Here is a 17,688-nt window from a genome sequence, read left to right as displayed (position 1 = left end):
TGGGGTACCCCAGTTCCCAGTACTGCTTCCTCCCTCCCCACCATTTTGGGTCTGGGCTTCTCAACCCCAGGAGAGGGAAAATAAAAAAGTAACCACACAGAGAACATCACCAGCAGCCATTGCCCATGGTCTTTATTTTTTTTTTTTTCCAGAAAAGAAAAAAAACAACATTTTACATAGTTGGTACAAAAACAACTTAAAACAAAAAAAAAAAAAAAAAAAAAAAGAAAGGAGGGGGGAAATCCTGCAGCAACAGGACCTGGGGATCTCGCTGCAAGGACTCCAGCAGGAAATCTCTTTGGAAAGCGTGGCTCAGGGTAACCCCTGAGCCACACACAGCCACCCCGGTTATTCCCTTCCTCCTACCCACTTCATAAAAATTCAAGAGTTTGACACAAACAAGCTTTGGTTGCTAGCAGTAAACATGGATTACATTCTTCCGTCTCCTCGTAGACAATCTTGTGACTCAAGGCTTTCGCACCAGGGGAGACACCCTCTCGCGAGGGACATCTTTTTCTCATACATTCAAACACTCCCGTGTTACAGCAGGACCCTGAGTATGCAGCCTCATCCGCCCGCGATTCACTGTCCCGTAATGCATAGTGCCCAGCGCCTGCAAGCCGAGCATGGGCAGGGTGGGTGATGATGCAGCAATTTAGTTAATTATTGTTAAGATATGGGAAGAACCACGATGGCAAATGCAACGAGAAGATGCGAATCAATCCCATCTTCTCCAACGTGGCTTCCCTTTACAGATAAAAATCCCTGTTTTCTTGGATCCCGGTACCACGCTGGCCCCGGGGGAGACCTGAGTGATTCTCTAAGCCATTTGCTATTTGCTTTAGCCTAGGACAGGCATGGTTACAGAGCTCATATCCCCACACAGAGTTGCAAGGCAGAGTATACAGAGAAGATCCTGTCTCCCTGGTCCATAACCTATTAGATGCTTTGGCTATTTTTTTTTTCCTTTTTTTTTTTCCTCTTACTTTTGTAAACAATAATCAAGGAGAATACTGAGAGAAAATGGAAAGATTTACAGAGGTATTTACACACACTAGACATCTAGCAGAAAAATCACCAAACCATTAAACTGGGGGCAAAGGGGGAAAGGTCCTACATCATTCTTCAAGACAGATACAAGCATTAGGGGGGCAGCAGTTTCCCCGGCACAACCGAGGTGCCAGGGGAAGGCCAACAGCCCCCCCGCAAAGCGGCAGCGGGACCGAGGCCCAGGCTTAGATGCGCAGCCCAGTGCGCTCTATTGCATTTACCCCGTTCAGACAAAAGCCGTTTTCCTGAAGTAGTTTTGTATAGATCCCATTGCTAGTTGAGAACTAAAATGTCCTTCCCCCCACCCTCCCAAGAAGAGACCACCACCTCACCATAAAAACTACTGGAGCAGGGCAAGCAAGCAGCTGGGGAGCCGCTCGCCATCCCCCCCTGCCCGGTGCCTGTGTGACACAAGACAGAGCAAAGTCTCAGAGGGGTCGCCAGGCTCCAGCAGCCTCAGCAAGTCCCCCCAGTGATGCCCGTCGGCGAGGATGGAGTAGGTGCTCCCCATCTGTTCCAGCCCTGCTCTACATCTAATCCTATTGCTACCTAAAAAACAGCAGAAACCGTGCCCACCTCCTGACACGCCAGCACGGTGAGATGCCCTCCCTGGGAAGGCTCCAGCCAGCCCCTGGGCTGTAAAGTGGAGTGTTAATGCCCCAAAACCAGGGATCCAGAGTTTCCCCTGGCCATCGTGAGCCAGCATTTGGGGGGAAGCCGGGAAGGGAGGAGAAAGATGGAGCAGTTGCACCTCTCTGGTACTTGGGTCCACCTTGGCATGAGGTCCCTCGTCCCAGGAGGTCACGAGCCAGCCAGCCCTTTGCTCAAGGGCGAGCTAAAGCAGGGGATTGAGGAAAACCCTCGGTCTCCCAACAGACTCCCCAGCCGCTGTCAGCTCTTGCCATGTTCCCCTGAACAGACTGGGACCCCCATCCTGGCTTTCCAACCCCCAGCCACACGGCACCAGCCTGCTGGGAGCCTGTGCGACATCCCAGCCCGGGGGGCAATGGGAGGACTCGAGCACGGGGCGGACTGGAGTGTTCCCATTGGGACGGCGGGGAGGGGACGTGTGAGCGTAAACAGGAGAGAGAAATGGAGGACAGTCCTCAAAAGCCACTAGGCTGGGAGAAAATCTGGAGTTGGGGAGCCAACACAGGCTCTAGCAGCTGTTCCCTGCCCTGTGGCACTGCCTGGCTTCTCCATCCCCGCAGGGGGACTACACGGATCTACAGACCCAAATTCCTCCTCAGTCCAGTGGGGAAGGGAAAGAGACTATTAAAATACAGTTAAAAAGAAAACAAATCCCAAACATACAAAAAAACACAACTGAAAAGCTCAACAACACGTCAGTCCACCTAGCGAACGTCCAGTGAGGTAGATCTACACTTCCAATACAAACTTCATCACGTCTTTGTGCTGTTAGAAAAAACCCTCCTCTCTGTCCAGCACTGGGCTACAGAGGCATTTTATCCCTGAGATTGCTCGAATACCTGAGAATAAGTTGCAGGAATTATGTCCTTTCTCTCTCATTTTTTTTTCTTTTCTTAAAGATTAAAATATACAAAAATACAAAAACAGAATATTTATATTAAAAAAAAAAAAAAAAACCCAAAACAAAGACAACAAACAAACCCAAAGATACGTCATTCACGCACGTCCTAGTGCAGGTTTCACTTGGTGTTGGCTTCGGCACGGACGGGGGGGCTGCCCCGGGAGAAGGGCTGTCACCAGGGCCAATAAATAAAGGCAAGACTTGGGGGGGCCGGTGGGGAGGGAGGACAGCAGCCGCTAACAACCTGGGGCACCCTTTTCCTCTGCCCCTGGGGAGGCTCAGCCCAAGAGCCATCGGTTTCTGGAGCGTGGGATGGGCAGGAGGAGCAGAGGGGCGTTTTTGTCCTGCGTGGGTTTGATCCACAGCCCGTGGGAAGACCCAGGCAGTCTGGAGTCCGGATCAAGCCACGGCTGGATCTGTGTGAGTCCCGGGTGGGTTGTGTACACGGCCTCTGAGGGAAACGCTGCCAGCAACATCCCCGGGAGCCAGCTCTGCCCCGTGTCTGGTGCCCAAGGCTTAACGAAGAGTATTTCTGCTCCATGAAGCCCTCCCACTCCCCAGCTGTGTTTCAGAGGCAGGGTTCTCTTTAGAGGGGAAAAGCTGGCTGTATAAAACACCTTGTGCTCTCTGGGCTGGCACTTGGGAAGGCTTAGGGGAGAAAAAAACCAAAAAAATATTTTTCTTTTGACTTGATCTCCCCCAAGCCACAGCTCACAGCCCACAAGCAGGCAGCAAGCATTAGCCCAGCCCTAAGAGATGCCCTATTTCTTTCCAGACTGAGGCCAAATCTGGGATCTGCTGGTTTCAGCAATGGGGTGACCACAGAAAAACTGCAAATCCTCACAGCGACCTGCGAGAAAGAAGCTGCGAGGAGCAGAGGGACCCGTGGGACCGGCCCACGGGCATGTCCTCGGTGGTCTGCAGCCAGCCTTTCCCCCTTGGCCTCCCTCCTTGGGGCAGAGAAGATGGGGCAGGCGTAGGAGTGGGTCGCCCACAGCTCATCCAAGCTGTGCCAGAGCCTGTTTGAAGCTCAGGAGAACAAGGAGCCATGAGCTCCTCCCTGAGATGTTGCTTCTCTGCTCCTCCTCCCAGAGACACTACTGCCTGGCTTCATTTAGGAAAAGGATAAAGATGAATCAAATATGGTTGGGTTTTTTTTTTTAGCTGGAAGAGGTGTGTTGGGTGCTGCCTTCCCCTAGTTTTAGAATGAGCCATCCCGATGAAAGCAGGGCTTTCCCTGGGCTGGGACCAGGAGGAAAAGGTCTCTGCAGGGACACCGAGTCCCCACCGTTAGCATTGCCGTCTTCCCTCCCCAGTCCTTCACCCTGCCCTCCCTCCTCCGAGCCCCCACGGCTGCCCGTTGCCTTGCCAAAGCCTTTTCATCCCGGTGGAAGCCCCTCCCCGCCACCCGCCATCATTCCCGGGTTTCGGGGAGGAGGGCTGAGCTGTGCATATCCTCCTCCTCTCGGAAGTAGGCAGGTTTTCCCTGGGAGCTGGGGGACTGCTGTGCTTTCGCAGGGCAGTTGGCGACCATGTGGCTGATGCTCTGGCAGAAGTGGCATTTCTTGGGCTGCGGCGGGAGCTTGCACTCTTTGGCATGGTGGTCCAGCCCGCCGCAGTTGTAGCATCTGCGGGGGGGGGAGGAGAGAGATTCGAGGAGGAGAAATAAAATGAGGTGGGATGCTGCTGTGACCGGGCCTGGGACCCATCCAGCTTCGCAGGCAGAGCTGGGCTTAAAATGGCCTGGCTGCTGCGGGGGTGTGGGGTCAGCTCTTTGGGGGCGGATGGTGGCCCTGGGTTTGGTCCCCGCAGAGCCCCGGCTCCAGCACGGCCAGTTTGGACCTGGCTCAGTGGTGCTGCTGGTACCCAGGAGATGGCAGCAAACCCCTACACCGAAACCAAGCACTTGGGGACAAAAATCGGAGATGTCGGGGGGCTTCTACCCCTCTGGCTCCATCATGGTTCTGGGTCCTGTGTCTACAGTCCCTGCACCCAGGGTTACATGCTATGGACCGAAAGCCTGCGGCAGAGCAGGAACAGGCAATCGGACGACTGACAACCGCAGCCGGGAAGAACAGTTGCAGGGGCTGTGGCCATCGGTGTGGGGACAACCCCAAACGTGGCTTCTCTCACGGCTGTACCCTTGCAGCGCTCGTCCCTCGGGTGCTACCTTTGCACCAGAGCAGCATGGGCAGAGGGAGCTGCCTTGTGTCCATTTTAAATCCTGCATCTGTCCAGGATGGCCACAACGTTTTGCTTTTTCCTTTTCCTTCCCAATTCCTTTCCGACTAATTTTAAAACCCGCTTGTGAGAACAGCTGGGTGGGGCAGACAGCATCCGCTGGGAAAGCCGGGACAAGGCATCCCTGGGCAGCCCAGATGGAGAGGACGGGAGAGAAGAGGGGGGACGAAGGGCTGGCCAGAAACTCGCCCCAGGGGTCCCAGCCTCACCATGGGAGATGCTGCCAGGACGTCCGGCCATTTCCTTCCCACAAGGAAGGGTTTCTCTTCGAGAAAATTACCCCTGCCCCGTGCAGCTCCCTGAGACAAGGGGAGCGGCCGCCCGGGGTGTCCCTGACCTCTGCCCTCGCGCTGCTGGTTTGCTGCCCTTTCCCCACTAAGCTGCATCTGCCACTCATTAACCATCGAAGGAAGCCACTTTCCCAGAGGAAGGGTCGCTGCCCACCCCGCCGGATCCGAGCCTGTCCCCATGCTGTGGGCAGGGTGCCGGGCAGCTCCTGGTGCCCACTGAGCTCAAACCATACCCCGGATCAGGCCCCGGCCGCCCCTTACCGGTCTCCTTTAGATCTGCGTTTCTGGAGGCTCTTGCCTTTGGGTCTCCTCTCACTGCCAATGCAGAAGACGCCTCCTGGGCCGGTCACCCGGATGGACTCCAAACCTTTGGATGACTTCTTGAAGGTGAACTCGACAGCTTCGCCCTCCTTCAGGCTGCGGAAACCCTCCATGTGGAGCTTGCTCTGGGGGGGGTCATGGGGAAAGGAGAGAGGTCAGCACCAAGCCGGGGTGTCTGCTGGACACATGACGAGCAAACACCTCCCGAGGCACGAAAGCCCCCCCACGCCTGCCCCTTGTGAGAGGACGGACATCAGGGACCAAGCTCGATTAGGCACCTTCATCTCCCTAAAATCTCTGGAGCCCCATTTGATTACGCAGAGCCTTCAGTGACCTGAGGCACCTGGCAGCATGGGCTCACTGATTTGGTAAGCAAGGGCTGGCAGAGCCAGCTCTGACCCAAATTTCAGCAGTGTTTGCCGCAAAACGCTGGCTCTCAGTGCTGCATAACAGCTCCCTTCTCCCACCCAGCCCCACACTGGGCAGTGAGAGCTACCCCTGCACCTCCTGATACACTGGGCTGGGGATGCTGGTGGGGAAATCCAAAACATCATTATAAAAAGACAAAAGGATCTCGAGGCTTCGCACAGGCACGTGCAACCCTGCTTGTGGCAGGACCTGCAGTAAGGCCAGGAGGCTGGAAGATGGAACTGCCAGCCCAGGGTCCCAGCCAGCTCCCTCACGGCAGGTCACCTTGGTTCAAGCCCTTTAGTTGCCTCCAGTAATTAATTAAGCAGCCATTTGGCCCTGGATCATCACTGCCAGGAGAATCTCCCATCTCTCCCAGGATCACCACATCAGTCATCACTGTGCAATCAAACTTGGGAGTTCAGAAAGACCGAGGCTGGCAAGGGGGGTTGTGAGATGACAGAAAAATCTACTCCACTTTCATGAGCTCTGTTCATTTTAGCAGAACAAATTCGTAAGGAGCTGAGCCGGGTGGTGCAGCTGACATCTCTTGTCCCCCTGTGCCAGCAAGCGCTGCCACGAGCATCGCTGCCTGCTGCGCCAGAGGACCACTGCATCCCGGGCAGCGATTCGAGCAGGGCTTTCGCTCAACTTCGTTAGCGGAGCTCAAACAAGCATGAGCAAATAGTTAAGGGGGATTTGCTGGCAGAGGGAGGAGCAGCTCCAGCAGGCTGGGGATTCCCGGCTCGGCGCCAACGCCTGCGCGACTGCAGCAGGACCCTGCATTTATGAATGGAGCATCTCCCCCATTCATGGCCCGGCGAGTTCCCGTCACGTGGGCCACGGCCGCCCATTATTCCCGCACCGAGCCTCCGCGTGTGTGCTGTCCAGGGACAGGCAAGCATGGTTGGTTCTCCTCTTCCACCCCAAATCTTGCCAGGACTCACGTGGAAGCAACACTCCACATAAAAGCAGAGAGGGAGGAAATGGAGTTGGATTTTAGGAGTGAATTATTTTCAGCAGGGTCTTGCAGGACGTGCATGTGTCCATGGGCACACAAGGGAAGTGGGAATGCAGCAGAACTCGAGGAACAACCCTTGAGGCCCCTTTTTCTGCTGCTTTTCCCCCCTTTCTGTGTCTCAGGGCCCAGCTCCGCGTGGAACAGACCCCATGTGCCCAGCCAAGTCACCCACATCCACCTGGTCCACTTGCCTGCTGGGATGGGGTCCAGGGTGGGCCAGATGGGATCACCAGAAACTTTTACTCTCTGACCTGCTCCTGCTCCCAAAAGGGAGAGCCAAACCATGAGCTACAAGGTCCCCAATGACAACAAGGCTGTGACAGGGTCTCACAGCCACCTCTGCCCATCCGGGGCTGGTCTGGGCAGCCCCATCACCACCCTCCACTGGCAAACACCCTGTTGTGCCCAGCACAATGGACAAACACTGCTGCCCAACCCCAACTCGGCTTTTCCGCAGTGCTGAGCATCACCAGGAGGATGCCAAGCAGGAGCTCTGGGTCCGGGATGCTGAGCATCACCCACGCAGGAGCTCTGTGTCCAAAGCAGCTACCAGCACAACACAGGAGGTGCCTGGCTCAGCTTCGGCACCTTGGGGTCAGCCACCAACCCTGCCCCATCCCTAACGTGCCACCCCACTGGCACCCCTCCAGCCCCGCCATGCAAGACGGTTTGGGTGACGGGGGCTGCCATGGATGGCAAATTTGCCCGGCTCCAGCAGCAGCCACGGCGTTTTGGGGGCGAGCATCACTCCATGGCACAGGAGGCAGCTCCGGAGGCTGGGGGACAGAGATCCTTATCGGGGTGTTTACAGCCCCAGCCAGTCCAGCTGTGTTTACACTGCGGAGATGAAAACTCCCAGGCGCTCGGCCTCAAGCCTCAGGACAAAGCTGAGCCGTGGCAGGGGGGACCCCCGCACCCCCAGCACAGCCCACGCCTTGGACACTATCACCCGTGGGCAGCCAAACTGCTACACCCCCAGGGGTCCAGCTCCTCCCCCCCCCCCCCCCCGAGCCATCAGTTACTCCCATTTCGAGGAAGAGGAGGGCTAGGGCAGAAGCTGCCGCAACATGACGGGGGAAGCGATTTATTTTCCAGGAGCGGGTGAGGATGACAACCGCCTCTCCGGCCCCCCGGCCCCCTCCACCAAAAGGCCAAAAGAAACGCCCTCTCCCCGGGGAAGGGGGGGGGGGCAGCGGCTGGGGCACCCCAGCTCTTCCCACCCCCCCTCCCCGCAGCCTTTTGATGTGAGCTGCAGAGTGGCTGGTGGTCCCTGCGCATCCCCCCTGCCCCCTTCCCAAAACACACACATTGCTGGCATTCCTCTGTTATCAGATAGGTAATCAAACTGCAGCCCATTGAATTAGCTGCATACCTCCTGCATCTGAAAGGAAGGGGCCCAGAGCCCCTGTCCCACACCACACACAAAGCCGGAGCCTTCCCAGGCCTCCACCCCCCCCCCCAAAAATAAAGAGAGGAAAGGGGGGGATTGGAGCAAGCCAGGGATGCTGGGGATGAGGGGGAGCGCAGGGGAGGGCCAGGGCCGGGAGCCACCGGCCAGTGAGAACAAAGGGCCGGCGGCGGCCGCGCTCCCGCTGCCCAAATTCCAGGAGTTCCAGGCCACGGCGGGGGGAGGAAGGGTGGCCAGCATGGCCGAGGCCCCTCTGACCCCCTGCAGCCCCTCTGCACATCAGCCCTGCGCCCAGCTCGCCGGCCGTGGGAGAACCGGGTCGCGCCTGGTGGGTGCTGGGATTTGGGGTCTGGGTCCCGTGGCGGAGCTGAGGGGTTAGTCTTGGGGGGGATGGTTTTGGTACAGGGGAGTGTAGGGTGAATCTGGGCTCTGTCTGGTCTTGGGGTCACAAAGCATTGCCATCATAATAAAAATGTTTTAAAGCATATACTAGCACAAGGATTTCACTTGTCATCATTAGGGTCCAGAGTTAACCAGTGGGACAAGGAACAGAAGCAGAGCTGGTGCAGTTTCACCCAGCTATTTGCAGCCCCCCCAGGCACCCCCTCACCAGGCATCACAGCAGGCACCTCTCCGCTTTTCCCCCCATCCCACACGCCGGCAGCTCCGCAATTATTTACGGCAGCTCCGCAATTATTTACGGCAGACAAAGACGCAGCAGTGAGTGCTGCCCACCACCCCCACGGCGGTGGGTGTCCCCCACCCTCACCCCTTCCCCACCTACACATGGGTGCCTTCATCCCTCCTCTTCCTCCCACCCAGCAAATCCCTCATCATGGATCCCAGCTAGACCTGCTTCCCCTCCCAGAGGGGTGACACCGTGGAGCACCCCAAATCCAGCCACTGCTCCCCAAACTGCCAGGCTCCAGTTCACCCCCACCCCCCCAAGCTCTGGAGGGGCTTGGCCAGCCCAGGGTCACCATTGTCCCCGCGGCCTCCCCAGCGTGACACAAGGGGACGTTTATTCCCAGCCAGCCCTGGCCACTCAATCAAACCATCTTTGTGTCCAGAGGGGCCTGGGGCGGAGCGGCCGCTGCACCTCGCCTCTTAGGAGCGCGGGAGCGTTGCAGCCATTTAAACTCAAATCCCTTGGAAAACAAGCTGGGTTGGGACGCTGGGTCGCAACCGGCTGTGGAAACACGAGTGGTGGTGCTGAGCTGTGCCAGGGGTATGGCCGGGCCATGCCCAGAGTATTTCGGGCAGCCCGACCTCACCACAGTCAGTGCCCGTGCCTCAGTTTCCCCAACTCTGCAGAGGGGAAGTGGTCCACAGGAGCCAGGAAAGATGGACACCCCCTCCCCGGCAGGTCCTGTTGGTGGGCACAGGGATTGCTGAGCCCCCAGGGGGGTCTGTGCCCCCATCACTGCACCCCACTTTCACCAGCAGGCTGGGAGTACCCCGTCCGCAGTGCCCTCTGCTCAGCCAGCACCCACAGCTGTGCCCAGGGCATCCCGGCCACCTTTGCCCCCCACGACCCCCAAGGACCCATCCCAGGGGAGAAACACATCCCCGGGGGAGCAGCCACAGCCCTCAGCGACCCCTGGCCCCCAGGGGGGAGCTCAGGCTTGGCACAGCCAGTGCAGAGCAGCCCCTTCCTCGGCTCCTGCGCCAGGACTAAGCCGGTGTGCAGGGGCTGACGCTCGCCCAGTTTTTTGGGGCACAGCTCCGATTGCCACTGGCTGATGCCATTGCAATCCCGTTGGGATGCGGCAGCCTCAGCCCAGCTCCGAGCCCAGTTCTGGCAAAGCAGGTCTCCCCTTGGCCGGGTGCTGCCCGACAGCAAACAGCCCCCAAAGCAGATTTTGGCAGGATCGGGCTCTGCCGACACGGAGCAGTAACCCAAGCTCCTGCGCCGCAGCAGAAGCGGCTCAGCTTCCCACCGCCGGCCACGAGGCCAGCAGGGAAACGTCCCTTTGCCTTCACAGCCCGTGCCTGGATCCATCCCTGAGCAAAACCCTTCCTTCTCCCCAAATGACACAGCGAATCTTTTCCCGGTGCCGGCAGTTCAAGCGCCGGGGACTGCGCTGCTGCTGTTTTCGGGCTCGTGTGCGTACGGCTCAGAGCAGAAATCGCTCCGTGGTCCCTTCCTGCGGCTCAACCTCCGTGCAAGCGGCCGGCGGATGCTGCTCAGGAAAGAGGGTCCTGCCTCAGCTCTGGGGGCTTGGTGCAGAATAAAGAGGGTGATGCCTGTGGGAGCCCATCGGGGAGAGCACAGGGGATTTAACAAAACATTTCCAGGGCTTTCCAGTGTCTCCCTACTGTCATCTGGAGCAATGTCCCCAAGGATTTTTTCCCAATTCGAGTAAAACCAAAACAAAACCACTTTCCTGCCAAAGTAACTACACTTGCTCTTAATTTTCCACCATAAGCCAGCAAAATTAAACACTAGATACTAATGCTGGGGAAAAAAAAAGCATCCACCATAGAGCTTAATCGATCAGCTACCTGCCCTAAATCCACACTTTCAGTTCCTTCAGTTGTATTTTCCCCACACCCTGAGTGTGCCAAACCCTCCCGCGCTTCCCAGGGGGGCAGCTAATTGGGATCAGTGGCTGCATATTAATTTCATACTCCCATATTAAAGCAGGGGCATGGCTGGCAGCGGCCGTGCACCTTCCGTCGGTGATTTCAGCTTCATCCCATTTCTTCTTAGGAGCAAGTAAATAGGGAAAAGGAAATGCCGGAGCTGGGGGTGGCAGGGACAGGGGCTTGCTAAGCCAGTGGCTCCATCCCAGCCCTCCCCAGCTTTAACAGGAGCAATGCCATTCATTTGGGCCGTTTTATCTGGGAGACCATTTAAGGGTGTTTTCTCTCCCTGCCCCTCACCCTGGGGCTGAGAGGGGGAGCTGGGGGAAGGGATGTGCCTGCAGCCATCAGTTAATCTTTAGACAGACAGGAGGCTTTTTTTGTGTCTTTTTTTTTGTCTTGAGGGAGTTTCAGGGGTGGAATAAAGCCGCTCTCTTTCACTATTTGCCATCAGGACGTCGGGCACAAGCGATGCAAGACAATTTTATTCCAGCAGTTATTTAAAAAAAAAACAACAGAGAAATTGCTCCTATCCCTCTCCCCCGGAAAGCAGGGACACCGACCCGCATTTCTACCCCAAGGGATCCCTTCCCCAGGGACACGTGTAACCCTGGTGCTCCCGGGCCCTGCAGCCACCCACGCTGGCACCCCGGGGTGCCCACCCAGCACTGCGGGGTGACCCTGGTCCCAGAGAGCAAACGCAGGAGCAATGCACATGAGAAAGCAGAAAAAGCAAGATAGTAAACGTGTCCCACGCCTCTATGAGCATCACAGGTCCAACACACCGACTAAATCAAACTGCTGCTCTGAGTGGGGGTTCCCCCTTCCCCTCGCTGCCACCCCAGCTCTGCACAAACCAAATTCCCCCGGCTGGATCCAGCCCTGCATCCCAGCCCAGAGGAAAGGCAGCAGGGGACCCTGCGGGAAGGCTGGACCCTGTTCCTCGATGGAGAATTCCTCCCTTGTGCCTTTGCTCTCCTGCATGGTCAGGGATGGAGCTGCCTCCAAACATGGGCCTTTTTTTTTTTTTTTTAAGGACCTCATGTCACGCTCGCGTCTTGGCTGCCTCCATCCCTGGCTGCGCGCAGAGGGACGGCATGAGCGCAGGTGGGCGACAGCCCAGGTCAGCTCAGCCGAAACCCACAGCCGAATGGCAGCCATCGTCCCCCTCCACCCCATCCCCTACCTGGCCGAGCGGGGATGGAGCCCCTCCACCAACCCTGACCCCCATGAAGCTCCCAGGGACGGCAGCACCCAGGGGACCGTGGGGGGACTGAAGCCTCCCCCGTGTTGACATGTGCCCAGCTGGCCCCACGCTGCCCTGGGCATTGGGGCAGGACAGGAGTGCCACATCCCAGCCCCCACGGGTCTGACCATGGGCACAGCCTTATGTCCCTGCAAGGACACTTGGGACCGTCTCATCGAGATTCCACCAAACACCCTGCAGCCACAGCAGCCGCAGAGTCCCAGCGGTGCCCAGCAGCTCTCCTTGCCAAAATCACAAGAAGGAACCAAAAAAAAACCCCAAACCCACAACTAACATTGCCTTTATCAAGGATTTAGACCTGATGGCTTGGAGAAACACTTGGAGTCACAGAGCTGAGCTGTATGGAGCAGCGGTTCCCAGGGTCTGGGCAGCCCCTTCCCCTCCGCTCTCAGCTGGAGGTAGCGGGGCCAGGTTTGGGGATGGGCTGCAAACCCCAATTTTATTTGTTGGGCTGTGCTCACTCCTGCTCTGGCCAACAGCACTGAGCCTTGGGGCCACGGGGTGCCCAAATTTTATCCTCTCCCTTTCCCAGGTTGCCTTCCGCAGCAGCCCCACACTCCTGTAAGCGATGCCCAGAGCCACGGTGTGAGCCCGGGAGCCACATCCCCAGGGGACCAACCACAGTTTTGGGGTCTTCACCAGCACCAGCCTGATTTCTGCCACCTCAAGACCCCCCACCCCTTCACGGGTGCTGCTCTTCGCCTCCCCGGGGATGACCTGCTCCACTGCTCCCTGCTTCATCCCCCTGTCTCCTCACAGCCCCCAAATGAATCCATCTCCAGTGTCCAGGGGAGGCATTTGAACCCAAATGCCTCATTTTTAGCTCACAATGCGAGGGAAAGGCAGCCCCGAGGAGCCCTGTTAGTCTCCTGTCCTGCCGAGATTTTAATCTCTTTGTGATCAGATAAAGGGAGAGGGAGATGGAGACGCGCTCCCTGCAGAGAAGGGCCATTCAGACCTGGTTCCTGTAATAAAGTGATTTAATAGATCTAAAGAGGCCAATTCCCTTCTTTCTCCCACAATTACTTCCTGTGGGTCATCATTCACGTATGTAAATGAAGAGGGGAAGGAGCAGGTTATGGGGGGCTCTGGGGTGTTAAACCCCAATGGCTGGTTTGGGGCACTGTGTGTGGCACAGGCAGCAGGTGCTGGGCACAGCACCCTGAGTCCAGCACCCTGAGCCCTCTGTATTGTCCACCCCCTCCCTGAGCCAGTGCTGGCTTTTGCCCTCCCAGGCCTGACTCCGTCCCCAGGGAGCGGAGCTTGGCACCAGCTCTATGGAAGTGCCTGGATGCTGGGATGGGGAGAGCATCAGTAGAAGGGCCCGTTTCCCCATGAGCCATCCAAAAGCAGCAAGGCCAGGGTGGGAGCATGAGTTTGGTCCCTCTCCAAGGAGGAGCTGGGGCTGGGATTCTCCAGGGTGGGAAAGCCGCCAGCATCAGCCCCGGCTGTTCCGCTGCAGGCGAGCAGCGACTTTGTGCCACCAGCAAGCAGGGCAGGAGATGAAGCCTGACCTGGAGGAGAAAGACTCGGCATCAGCCCAAAGCTGCCCTGCTTCTGGTGGTACAAAGCCCCACGCTGGGAGCACCCTGCTGTTCGCTGCGGCAGGAGAATGACACACACACGCTACCCCTCTGCTACCCAAAATAAGCCGATTTTACCCAGCATTCACCGTATTTCCCAAACACGGCAAACGCTGCACATGGGACCCCATGGCTTCCCCGGCCCCGGAAAACAGAGGACACCAGGAGGCTGCACCTTTCCCTGGGCGGTGGGATGCTCCCAGCAGAGACACCCCGGCTAATTCTCTTTTCCTGCAGGAATGCGAGCAAGAGCAATCAGGAAACCAGACCGTCTGGGGGCAATAAACCTACCCAGGAGAAGGGAGGGAGGGCCGGAGGCTTCCTCCCACGGGCCCTGGGTCCCGCTGTGCTACACTGAGATGCAAAGACCCATTTGGTCTCTCGGGAGCACCAGGATCTCAGTTTTTCCCTTGCTGATTTGGAGCTCTCATCTCCAAATCCAGCTGTGTGTCTGGCCCGGGACAGCAGCTTCTACCAAGGCGCTTTCACCACGCCACAACAGAAGAAGGGATTTGCTTCTCCCCAGTCATCATTCACTTGCCAAATCGCTGTAGCCCAGCCCAGAGCAGCCACTGCCTCGTGGGCAGGGGGTGAGAGTCCCCCGGGATCCTCCAGTCCCAGGAGCCCTGCACAGCCCAGGGGCTCAGTCCTGCACCCCCAGCCTGTCAGCAGATGGTGGGAAGGACCCCAATTTGGGGGGATTTGGGCCCATGGAGAGCAGCAGTCACTGAAGCTGCCTGGTCCAGGGGCTCCCCAGAGCCAGCACCATCACGCTGCCTTGGGCTAAATCCTGCGTGGCTGCTCCCAACCGTATCCACAAAACCACTCGTGTTTGCTTCAGAGACGCCCGTACCCCCTTCACTCATGCTTCCTCTGCTCCCCAGCCCCGATGGCAGCTGCTTTCCCAGGGCGAGGGAGCACGGGCCACACTCATCACACAGACCCCTTTCCACACAAGCCGGCGCTGAGCCCCACATCTCCCTCCCAGTGCTGGCCCCAATTTGAGCATCATCTCCAAACCCATTCCCCCAGCCCCTAAATGGGGTCCCCTGGCAGATCCTCCACCACCGACTTGGGGGTGCTTCAAGCAGCCTCAACCCCGAATCCACAACTTCCCTTGGTGCAGGATCACTGACACGCGTGAGGCTTCCCCACTCAGCGAGGTGCGTGCGGGTCAAATCTGGACACGAGACTGACACTATCCTACAGGATCCATAGGGGCACGTACGAGACCCCGCACGCCTTTGTGCCAGCCGCAGCCGAAACAAGGGGCCTGGGAAGAGATTCCCCCCCCTCCCCAGCCCCAGGGATGAGCCACAACTGGGGAAAGCCCAATCCTGCATCCCTGCCTGGTTCAGGGCTCCCAGGACCACTGTCCCCGGGGGAAAACCAGCTCTTCCCCGGGTCCCTCCACGGGGTGAGCAGCATCCCCATTCCGGCACGTCCTGCTCAGCCCCGAGGGCACCTGCTCCCCTGGATCCGGCCCCGAGGGGCTCCCCAGGGAACCATGATGGGAAAATAAAATCGCTCGGGGATCAGCTTACAGGGTCGGTCCCCGGAGAGGAGCCCCGGGCTGCGGCTGTGCCTGCCCTTCGCCACCCGCCTCGCTCGGGGGAAACGAGCCCGGAGGGGGGGGACCCTCGGTTTTCCCGGGATACCGAGCTGGGATGGGATGGGGGGAAGCCATAACCTCGCGTGGGATGGGATGGGGGGAAGCCATAACCTCGCGTGGAGGCGGCGTGGGAGTCCCCATCCCTCCTCGCATCCTCCCGGGGGGATGTGGAGGGGTGTCAGGGGCTGCACCGCCTTCCCTCCCCAGGACCCAACGCAGGATCCGACCCCATACCTGGTGTACGAAGACATCGACGGGCGAGTCGAGGGTCGCGCCGCCCTTGGCGGTCATGGAGAGGAAGCCGAAGCCCATGCGGACATTGAACCACTTACAGATGCCGGAGCCGTGCAAAGGCTCGTTCTCCGCCTTGGGAGAGTCTCCGGCCGGTTCCTCGCCCGGCTTTGCACCTGGGGAAGAAACCCACCGAGCCGCTGAGCCGAGGGGCTGGGGGAACCGAGGGTGTGTCCCCCCCCGGCCCAGCCACCCCGCACCAAGCTGGGCAGCCCGTAGCAGGAGCCCCAAATTCTGCTCGGGTTCCCCAGGCTGGAAAAGGCAAAAAAACCCCAACCCCCAAAAAACTCCTCTAAAACCCAAACAGAGCGGTTAGCTCTGCCTCCACGTGTGCGTGGGGATCACCCCAGGAGCGGGGGGGAGTGGAGGGAAATGAAGGCAGCTCCTGCCGGCACGACCCGGGCGATGCGTGGGGTGGGGGCCCTAAATCCGTTCTCCCCTCAAAAACACTAAAAACGGAAAAAAAAAAAAAGCGCCCCAAATCCCAAATGCAAAAAACGAACTAAAAAGCCAATAATTAAAAATAAAAAAAACCAACCCAAACGTAAAAAAACACAAAAAAAGGAAAAAACTCCCCCAAAATACCAACCCGAAATCCCCCCTGCCCCGAGCAAGCCACGCTGCAGAAAGTCTGCACGGGGGGATTCTCCCCCTCCCCGGTCCCAAACAACCCCAAGCAACCACCACCGACCCCAAACCTCTGGGCTCATCCTAAAGCTGGGGGGGGGGGGTGTGAGGGGAATGAATCCCCCCCCCGCCCCCCCGAAGCCCCCCAGAGCTGCAAGCCCACGCCGGCCCCGGCCTCGCTGCTGGGGTGCAGCGGGGCTGGGTGGGCCGGGGTCGGGGGGGGTGGTGGTGGGGGGGGGGTGGAGATGGGGGGGTGTCCCTGTGCCCCCCGGCCGGGCTCTGCCGTCGTTATTAATAATCGCGGAGCCGAGGCGGGCTGCAACAATAATATAACTTAACCTGCAAACTGCTGGTTGGAAACAGACCCCATCCCGACACTCGCTTGCAAATTCCGAGTTGTGGCTGTTACCGCCTCCTCCCTCCTCCTCCTCGGCCAGCTTTGAGGGTATCAGCTCAGCCAAAAAAAAAAAAAAAAAAAAAAAAAAAAAGAAAAAGAAAAAAAAAAAAAACCCAACAAAAAAACCCCCAGCTTAGACCCCGCCGGGAGGGAGCCGGGAGAGGTTTGACTCCATCTTCACTCCAACAATAGGGGTGGGAGGGAGCGGGAGGGTTTTTTCAAAGGCTCCCAAATTCTCGCAGACAATAGCAGCCCCCGCCGCCCCCGCCCCCCCCCACCCTCCACCCCTACCCCCCCCCCCACCCAGGACCCACCCGCGGGGCCGGGGGGCGCCGGGCCCCGCTCCGCCATCCCGCCCCCACGTGATCCTAATTAACCCCCCCCTCCGATAACAGCGACACATTCCGGGAGGGATTTGGGAAGGGGGGGGGGGGAGTTTTGACACCCCCCCCCCCCCTTAGGGGCGAGGCCACCTGTCAGGGGAAGACGTGACCCCTGGGGGGGGGACCCCGAGGACTGGGGGGAGTTTCCACGTCGTTTCTCGGCGCCCCCCCCCCCACGGCCGCCCCCACGAGCGGAACCACCTGCGAGCCGTGTACACGATGGGTCGGGGGGCGGGGGGGAGAACCGGGACCGGGTTGAAGCCCCGCGGGCTGGGAAGGGTCGGTTTCCCGGGACACCGGGCTCTTCCTACACCCCCATCCCGTATCTCGCGAGTGGAACGTGACCCCCCCTTCCTCCCCGGGGAGGGGGGGCGCAACCCCCGGGTGCCCTGCAACCCCCGGGGACACGCAACGCTTCCCCCCACCCCACGTCCCGCCGGCGGGGGAGCGGTGCCGAGGCGGTGCCGGGGGTCGGTCCCCCCGTGTCCGTCCCTCCCCCCTCGTCCCCGTTCCCCCCCCCGGGCCCCGGGCGGGGACAAAGGGCGAGTGACCAGCGGCTCCATTTCCGGCGGGCGGACAATGCCCCGCCGCCGCCCCGGCCGTGGGGGCACAGCGCCGCCCGCCGCCCCTCCCGGGTGGTGTGGGGTATGC

At 58.9% G+C, this 17,688-nt stretch overlaps 1 protein-coding gene across 1 annotated transcript; it reads right to left on the bottom strand.

The window, feature by feature from the left end:
• Positions 1–3,918: 3,918 nt before the first annotated feature.
• Positions 3,919–16,627, bottom strand: LIN28A (lin-28 homolog A). The gene is made up of 4 exons (XM_069804511.1): positions 16,597–16,627; positions 15,574–15,746; positions 5,395–5,579; positions 3,919–4,230 (listed from the first exon to the last, which is right to left on the bottom strand). Exons 1-4 carry the CDS (start codon positions 16,625–16,627, stop codon positions 4,017–4,019), a joined length of 603 nt encoding a protein of 200 aa, XP_069660612.1. The 3' UTR covers positions 3,919–4,016.
• Positions 16,628–17,688: the final 1,061 nt, after the last annotated feature.

This window comes from Haliaeetus albicilla, chromosome 16, assembly GCF_947461875.1.
Source record: "Haliaeetus albicilla chromosome 16, bHalAlb1.1, whole genome shotgun sequence".
NCBI lineage: Eukaryota > Metazoa > Chordata > Aves > Accipitriformes > Accipitridae > Haliaeetus > Haliaeetus albicilla.
This window is presented reverse-complemented; position numbering and strand designations above follow the sequence as displayed.